The sequence below is a fragment of the Charadrius vociferus genome, unplaced genomic scaffold, assembly GCF_000708025.1.
Source record: "Charadrius vociferus isolate BGI_N301 unplaced genomic scaffold, ASM70802v2 scaffold136, whole genome shotgun sequence".
Taxonomy (NCBI): domain Eukaryota; kingdom Metazoa; phylum Chordata; class Aves; order Charadriiformes; family Charadriidae; genus Charadrius; species Charadrius vociferus.
Window position 1 is genome coordinate 3,842,912 of NW_009648960.1, and position 8,757 is coordinate 3,851,668.

An 8,757-nucleotide genomic window follows, 5' to 3' on the forward strand; every position below is an offset into this window, starting at 1 on the left:
TGAACCTGTTCCTGACTTGACTTCGGAAGCCCACAGCTCTGTTTGTTCAGGGATTGCACAACTCTGCAGGGAGAGCCAGGAAGCAAAGGTGGGTGTTGCCAGTAGCTTCCGCGTCTGGTCAGGTCAGTGACCACTATCTCTAAGCTAAAACAAAGAACCTGAACATATCCTCCTGTCCCACTGATCAGAATATCAGGCTGTTGCCCTAGTTTATGTAGACTGAATGTAGTGCTCCTGTTTAGAACTAGATTGCTATGCTCTGTGAACTAAGCCCAATATTTGTCAACAGGTAAAATTTAATTGCTCAGCACACACAGCACATGCTTTAGAGGCGAGTATCTGGGTTCAAGGATGATGGATCTTTTCTCAGGGATGTTGGCCAGCGTTCCCAGATGGGGCTGATCATTATGGGGTCAGGTATCCTGACGGTCTGGCACCATGGAAAAGCGCTTCCCCCTTTCCTGTACTGTGCCTGTTCAATTGTAGCTCTGTTAGTAGTTCAAAACCGTATGAAGCCAGCTTACATTGACAGCTGGTGTCTAGCAGTGTCGTATTCTTTATCTGAAGAGCCCTGCAAACATTGTAAAGAAAGACACTCATTTGTTACTTGATAGCAGATCATTCTGCACATAGCTAATCAGTTCAGACTCAACTGAAATCCCTTTTCCCCCTCTTTTTTTCCACCCTCACTCCTACCCTTCTGATTCTTTTCAGTCTGGGCTGTGGGAACTTCGAGTTTTTCCACTAAAAGATGAAGAGGTAGAAGCTTTACTGTGCCAAGATCAAACAACAAATCAGACTGAAATGTCAAGTGCAGCTTTTCCCAGCGATTCTCTCTGTACTTCATGTGCACCCATTGGTTTGCCAGACAATGGCCATCCACCAAGAAAACAATCTACCGAAGAGTCAGAAGACTGCGAAAATGTTTGCCTGGGAATCAACAATACCAGAAAACAAAGGTGACAGGGAATAATGTGGTTCATTAAGAAAGCCAATTAAGGTGGAGAAAAGTGTAAGGTAAAATCTCTCTTGTTCACACAGCATATGACAGCACAATTCAAAACCTGTACATTAGCTGCATATAATATATTTTCTTTCTTGCTTTGTAACAGGCAGGATATATCCCAAAGACAACACTTTCTTCTTCCTGAACCCCAAGAGAAAGTAATTATTTCAAGCTGGAAGTCTAATATTCCCAGTGTCGGGAGTGGGCGCACATAAATTGCTGGCACCATTCACTTTCTGTTGTCATATTGCCACATTTGTTAGTAATCATCCTTTTCTGTTTTGTTTGTTTTCAAATGCGTTTCTGGTTCTAGAGGATTCTGGTGCAGCAGGATATGCTGTCTACCTTAACCAACAACTTCAACTGAACACAGAAAAACTACTTGAAAAAATAGTGGGGAGAAGCAGTAGCCTCAGTTATTTTCCCGTGTGGCATGACCATGGGGCAAAAATCTGCCTCTCTCAGTGCATGTGTGTAACCCACGCGTAAAATAAGGATAGGTGAGAACCAGAAGTTTCAAAGCAAGCGTTCTGGAAGCCTTGCATCTAGCTTAAAATCTGTACTCAGCTCTCGGTAGTGCCAGGGCATGTTTCATGTAGATGTCCTCAAGCAATAAGATAGAAATAGACCACTGCATTTCAATAGTCGATGTATCTGCTACTCAGAAGGTAGGGTTTCTGCTTCAGTCATGTGGGTATAGAGAAACGGAAGGAACGAGGAGTTGAGTCAAATCAGTGACGCAGCTCTTTGAATATTGTGTTTTGGTCATCTTACTTCCTTAGTCCTTCAGTAGCTAATGAGGCTCATAATATTTTGCTTTAATATGTTAAAGACAAAGTCTTGTTCAAATTTCTGTACAGTGCCTTGTAAGAGTCTCGTAAGTATGCCAACATTTGGTGACTAGTTGAAAAGGAAAAGATGATTGATGTCTAGAAGACCAATAAAGAAAAAAGCCCCAAAGCTTTCCGTTGTGATTCCGGATAGATTTTTAATTTCCCAGCGAGTCCACAGCGAGGAAACAAAAGTAAGTTGTTTAAACTTGCATCTAAATAGCATAGTTTGGAATGTATCTGCAATCTCAAGAGGTATTAACAAAGATTAAACATTGAATGTAGGTATAATCCATCAACAGGAAGTTTTTCTGTGTAGGACAGTTGAAGGCAATTTTATAGGAGTCTCTGTTTTTGTGCAAAATTTTCTTCCACATGTAATATCTGGAATGGCACTGGACAGATGACCCAGTTCTAGTGTCAATTTTTTTTTTTTTTTTTTTTTTCAAAATGACAGGAATTACACACTGGGCATCTGAAAACAGTTCAGTAAAGTTTCAACACTACAACCTATTGCTACATTGTAGTTTATTGCACATTCTGATTATTTTTTTAAACACTTTTTTAACACTGGTTTGTCTTAAACTTGAATCTTGCCTCAATGTCTGATATAATAATCTTTGATGCAAGGTTGGTTTTTTAATTAAAAGTTATTTCTATATATGTTGTATATAGTCTGAATTTGATGGCTTTTTAAAAGTGAAGAAATAGCAGTAATGCTTCCTCTTGGCACAGAGACCTGCTTGGCCCAAGAATGGCTTTGCAAACACACTGAAGTGGCAGTGGCACTAAGCTTTGCTGTCGTACTGAAGCTGCGCTGGTGCTGCGAGGCTAACGTCCCCCCGGCGTCTGAATACAGAGGTGGATTTTTCCATCTCTCTTGTTCCTGCATGTGCATCTGCTGCTGGGAAAAGGTTTCTGAAAGTTACATGCTTTGCAGGTCCTTTCCATACCTGTATCCATTCATTAAGAGGTCTGATCTAACCAGCTCTCACCCAGCTTTGTTGTAAGATCAGTTTCCTGCTCTGTCTGATCCCTGGGGCAGTGTGAGGAGTTTCTGCAATTTAAGAGATGGGACAAACCAAGTAAACCAGCTGGGTTTACACAGGCACCCAAACGCCTTGGGTGTCCTGAAGGTGCCACCAGGAAATGGAAATGCAATACAGCATTTTACGGGAAGGAGCAAAAGGGGAGTGTTTTTCTAGACTGGGGAGTGGGAAGGGAGGGGTGTTAAAATGAGGCCAAAAAAACCTGTGTGAAATGAGCTGGATTAACAAAGTTCAGTCAGCCTGGTGGACTATAAAGCTGTTCCTGGACTGCTGTTCAGTTCCCAGCTGTGGTGTCCTATCAAACCGTTGTGTTGCTTTTGGGTCAGTCTACAGCGTGCTGGCCTAAAAGCAGCTGCTTGTTACCTTGCCAGCTGCAGGGGCTGCACAAGCTATGGATACAAGTTACCGATAGAAGCAAGGGTAAGCACATTTTCTTTGTCTCCTCTTTAGATGTTCTCGTCAGCCACTGTGGGAACCAGCTAGTGCCTCACAAGGCAGCAAAAAAAGGCTAGCCAAAGAAAGGCTGGGCAACCAGGAGACTGAAAAAAAAATCCCTGGAGAAACCTAATGTCTATTTGGTCATTACCCCACCCTACCACCGTCAGAAATCTTTTCTCTAACATCTGCCTCTCAGCTGGCCAGACCTGTGTCAGCAAACTGCAACTGCCTTTGCACAGAGAGCTGCCTGAGTGACTGCACAGCCAGAGAACTGTGCCAGAGCAGTTCTTCCTCCCCACACCCCCACCACAGGGCTGCTGTCCAAGTGTTAGCAGTGCACAGGTTTCTGCCATCAGGTGAGCAGCCCATGCCGGTGTGGCAGGGAAAGGCCAGTGTGGCAGGGTGACCAAGAACAGGCTGCATTTGCTTTTCTCACATTGCCTGCCAACCTCCAGCACCCCCTCATCTGGCAGGGGCAGATGGGGAACACTGTACACATCAAGTGAGATGTTTTTTGGGACATCCCAGGCTGTTCCTCACCCGCGGCCCCTCTAATTATTTGCCACCTTCTTGCAGCAGACCAGGTGCTGTGCCCTGCTCTGTCTCTACTCTGTGCGACTTTGCTCCAGCCCGTGAGGCACTCACATTTTCAGTAGCCCCGTTTCACTACTGGGACAAGGTTAGCAAGTGTCTTAACTGAACTTAGTGACAGGACCAGCCTCTTCCTTTCATCTTCTTTCCCTGCGCTGCATGCGGCTGGAATCACACCCGTACTCTCATTTATTGCCTGCAGCCCTTTTCCCTGTAGAGCTGGACTCCCACCTCCAGACAGTTCAGTTTTTGCATGAATGTTGGGGTCATAAGGAAGCTGCTGGGTGGTGGGAGTGGGCTTAGAACTCAGAGCCAGGCTCATGGTTGAAGCCATAAAGAAACCCCTGTTTGTTTTCTTTCCGTTTTAAACAACAGGGAAGAAAAAACCCAAACAACTAACCTGTTTGTCTTTTGGCTGTTAAGCTCTGAAAACAGCTGCCAGAGCTGCTCCTTACGTTGTGGCTGAAGGTAATAACAAAGGCTGACTGTGAAATACCAACTTACACATAATGCAGTGAGCCCCCTCCCACCCCCGCATGAAATTGGGGTGTTGCAGCTTCACAAAGAAAGCTATTTCCCTTGCGTTTTGTTTACCTTTTTCAATTGAGACATTTTTTAAGGCCACTTATGTTCTCTCCCTGCTGCTATGGGGGTTTAAATGCTTCATCTCTGCATCCAGGACCTTAATGGAATGTAAGTACAAATGCAAACTTGTAAGCCATATTAAAATTAAGCTCTGTGTGCGTCCACTGCAGTTTTTTATCTTGCTCAGGGATGTGTGCTGCACCACCCTGTGGAGCACGTGTCCAAGCCCAGCCCAGCCTTACTCGGCTGGATCAGTTTCTTTTATCCTGTTTTCCAGTGCAGACAGAGCCTTTGCTCTGTCAGCTCACCCTGGACCGCTCTAGACCATGTGACTTAATATCACCAGACTGCGCTCTCCCCTGTTGCTGAAACTTTGCTTTATCAGAATATTGCAACATTTAACAGTCCTGGGGTTTATTTGGCCCCGTGGATACCATGCAAGCAGCTCTTCTGGTTTTTGTGTCAGTGTTTGGTTCAAGTCCTGTGGCTGTGGCACTTCCGCTGTGGGGTTACGTTACTGAGTGCAGGAGGACAGACCTAAATAGGGTCTAACAGATTATTTCTGTTAATGTATAGAGGCAAGAAACTGGAAGAGTCTAAAGCATTAGAAGAACAAGTATCATTACTGTTAGTTCCATGGATGGTCTGTGGTCACCAATACATTTAACCTTACATGTGTAAAAAGCTGCTGCAGTAGCAGCTGGCTGCATAAACCCACCTGGGTGGGATTTAGATGAAAAGAAGCAATTGAGTAATTTTACTCTGTGTATAATTTCTCTCTCCCACAACACCCCTAACTTGAAAGTCAATGGAACTGCAAACTACCAGATTTAAAACATGACAAAGTGACTACAACCTGTGCAAGAAAACGTACCATATGGCTCCATGCTCAGAACCAAGCACAGCACCATCAATTAACTAGCATGACTTTGGGACATCCATGCCCCCCAGATTAATTAGGAAAAAAAAAAAAAGCAGAAATAGTTTTCAAACCAGCTTACAGTCAACTGCAGGAGGCAAGGATACTACAGCTGTTGTCCTACTGCTTTCAATAGCATGAAAAGCCACACTGCCAAATCCTTAACTAACGTTTTCATAGCCCGTTTGTGGCTGCTTACCCTGCATTTTAGATACCAGAGCCGTGACCGTTTCTCTATGCACAATACACAGGTTCTTTCCAGAAGTCCGAATAAGCTGCTTTAACACACGCAGCAGCCATTTGCCTTATTATGTTTCCTACCCAAGCTTTCTTCTGGCAAACCTCTTGTGAACGATGTCCTCCATGCAGTAGGTCCAGATGACTCCATTTTTCGTTTGCTAATTCTCAAATGGGGTTGCAAGTGGAAACGGGAAGCAAAGGTATTTGTTCACCTAAACCACAATTAACCACAGAGGAAAAAGTAGTAGTTTAGCCATTTCAGACACTTGTCTAGATTGTTTGAATTAGCTGTAGCTCCTCCTTCTTAACGTCAGCAGTGACCCACACTGTACCGCAGCTGTCTCCTTCCACAGCCACCAAGGAGAGGCCTATCAGTGGGACACCTCGCAGGTCCTGGGCTTAGAAGGGGGGAATGCATCAGCTCTGGCACTGCCTCAGCATTTGGTAGGTGACATGCCCAGCTTTGCTGCAAGGACAACAGATTTGACTTTGGCCTTGTGGAAATGGACCAGCTGCAGCTGTTGAGCCTTCTGGCCTGTTCCCCTGGGGCAGCAGACTGGTGCCCACCCTTCTGTAATTACACCTTAAAGGGAAAACTACCATGCAGAATACCATGAAATATTAAAGGGGTCAGCAATACTAATTAGAGGCATAGGAGGCAGGCCTAGCTAAAATTACTTGCTCTGGTCTTCCTCGAGGGGGTTGTAACTCTCACCTTTCGCATGCCCAAACAGGCCAGGCTGTGAAGTCGGCACAAGCAAATTGAAGGTATGAGAACTATTTGGCTTCATAACTAGGTGGAGCGTTGAGTTGGTTTACAGAGCCATCTCCATGCACTGCATTTCAACCTACAAACACTGAAATCACTTCAGTAGGTAACATTTTTGTACATGTACCTGTAGGGTTTTAGAGCAACGTTCTTTGGTGGAATCCCATCACTTCCAGGAATTTCAGACACATCTGTCTTAAATGGCTATTGGAAAGGTAAATGAGATGCTATTGCCCAGTCTGTGACCTGCTAAAGATGTCGCACGGACTTGTTTGATGCTTGGCTCATGTAGGTGAAGTACTTCTATGCAGTAAAAGCAAAACACAAAGACATTTCTAGCATCTGTGGGATTTTTTTAGCCCTCAAACTGCATTTTTCTCAACTCCCCAGAGCACTCATTTTTGACAGTCAGCTTAAAGGAGACTTACCACACCAAGGGAGGGGGGGTTTAATGCAGATATTGGAAAAGTTTTGTAGGAACGCACAGATCAAATGACAAAATACAGACAGCAGAAGGCAGTTGATTAAAGTCTTCCACAAGAGATTGCTTGTGGTGATGCTACACTCTTTTAGCAAGCGAAAAACTGACTGAAGTTTAGTTCAATCCAGTCAGCGTTATAGGTTGTGCCATAAAATTAGCCTCCACAGAATCAAGAGACAGGTTCAAACCATTGCATTTCCAACCCTGAAAGACAGCCAGAATGTTTGTTTTTCACTGCTGCTTGCTTCATTGCAGCGAAGGAATGATTCCTCTGTTCAGCAGCAACAAGTTTCCAGAATTAATGTTCATCCAGCCCTCCCTTACGCATGAGAAACAAGGGTTCTCCTGCACGCACAGAGCCTTCTTGAACACTGCTTGAGTAGGTCTCATCGATCCAGACAGCGCTTTTGAGCTGCTTCTGAACACACATTCCTTAGAAGATTGATCACAGATCTTGGATCTGCGCTCTTCATAATAGCACTGCCGGATACAATCATGTTTGCACCTGCCTGAAAGACATTAAACACCTACTCAGTAACATGGCACAGATCCACTTCTTAAAGTTTTCTTGCTGTAAAACACATAAGGAGGTAGTGAATTCTAGGCTGGTGGGCAAACAAGCGCTATTTGTGGGACACAGGTAACATACTTCTAACTACAACCACAAAGCAAAAAAGACAGCTCTTCCCCAAACAGGTAATTTCATCATTATTGCTCCTATTTACCCGAACATAAAAGAAACAACTTCTCTAGCTTAGGGGAAGCTTCAGTAGCCACTATTGGATAAAGGCACAAGATTAGACCTCAAGTAGATTTTGATATTAAGTGTGCTTTACTGTCCCCTCTGAAAACTAATGGTCAAAATGCAATTCTTCCTCAACTTTTATTTTCCGAGGGATGATTAAGTCTCTTAGTACAGTGACTGAGAATGCTGCTCTGCTTCAGCCTCTTACCTCTGCGCACTTATGGATGGTGTCAGGCCCAACTCCTCCATCCACTTCGATATCCAACGAGGGAAACTGTGTCCTCAGCCACTGAACCTGAGAAATAGTATAAAAAGGCTGGTATTGAGATCCACACTCAGCTGCTACTGTTACGTATAGCTTTTTACGCGGCCAGACGTGGTTTATTCACTTGACCGCTACAGTCCACACTGTTAATTAGCTTTAAGCTCAATAAATAAGAGAAATTTAGTTTACCTTTGGCATCATGTCTTCCATAAATTTCTGCCCTCCGAATCCAGGCTCTACCGTCATCACCAAAGCCATGTCTATCTGATTGGCCCAAGGTGCCAAGTGTTCAACTGTAGTGCCAGGCTTGATCGCCAAGCCAACCTGCAGGAGAGGCAAGACAAATCCAAGTGCGCCTTAGGATGACACAAATGCAGCAAGATTGGCCTGAGCTGGGTACAAACCCCTAGGAAAATAACTACGTGTGTCTGAGTGCAGTAAGAACAGCCTGCTTTAAAAAGCAGATTCCTGATTTTCTTAAACTAAAATTGAAGACTGACTGGGTGCACAAGGAGCCTCAGGGCTGCATGCACCAACCTGACCACCCAAAAGTGCACCAATGGGTTTTCCGTTGCCAGAAACACGGCGGTGAGTCAAGCCGAGCGCAGCGCAGAGCTCCAAGCCTACGCTCCCCTCACCTTCATCCCATTCTCCCGAATGTCTTTTATCAACGCCCCTGGATTGTCTGTCGCTTCTAGATGAAACGTGTACTGGTTTGCGCCAGCGACAGCCATTGGTTTCACCCACTGCTCTGGCCTGGCAACCATCATGTGCATATCTGGAAGAGGGGAGCAGAGCGAAGAGCCGTAAGCACGGGCGGCCGGGCCCGGGGCTGCGTC

General features: G+C 44.8%; 2 protein-coding genes across 2 annotated transcripts in view; one reads left to right on the forward strand and one right to left on the reverse strand.

The window, feature by feature from the left end:
• KANSL1L (KAT8 regulatory NSL complex subunit 1-like) overlaps positions 1–1,162 on the forward strand; it is a 61,479-nt gene extending 60,317 nt beyond the window's left edge. Inside the window, exons 14-15 of the mRNA XM_009887576.1 lie at positions 6–88; positions 715–1,162. Coding sequence (XP_009885878.1) covers positions 6–88; positions 715–963 — 332 coding nt within the window. The 3' untranslated portion in view covers positions 964–1,162. The remainder of the gene's footprint in view (positions 1–5; positions 89–714) is intronic.
• A 5,707-nt stretch (positions 1,163–6,869) lies between these two features.
• RPE (ribulose-5-phosphate-3-epimerase) lies at positions 6,870–8,694 on the reverse strand. Its single transcript, XM_009887577.1, has 4 exons — positions 8,557–8,694; positions 8,108–8,242; positions 7,862–7,948; positions 6,870–7,417 (listed from the first exon to the last, which is right to left on the reverse strand). The coding sequence occupies exons 1-4, from the start codon at positions 8,692–8,694 to the stop codon at positions 7,295–7,297; spliced, it is 483 nt and encodes a 160-aa protein (XP_009885879.1). The 3' UTR covers positions 6,870–7,294.
• Between the last annotated feature and the right edge of the window lie 63 nt (positions 8,695–8,757).

What these genes read in the sequence shown, in the direction of transcription:
- RPE (XM_009887577.1), bottom strand. Translation starts at nt 8,694, where the DNA reads ATGCACATGATGGTTGCCAGGCCAGAGCAGTGGGTGAAACCAATGGCT. An exon ending in TTCGGGAGAATGGGATGAAG is followed by an intron (nt 8,243 to 8,556) that starts GTGAGGGGAGCG and finishes CCTCTCCTGCAG; the next exon opens with GTTGGCTTGGCGATCAAGCC. An exon ending in TGGAAGACATGATGCCAAAG is followed by an intron (nt 7,949 to 8,107) that starts GTAAACTAAATT and finishes ACTATTTCTCAG; the next exon opens with GTTCAGTGGCTGAGGACACA.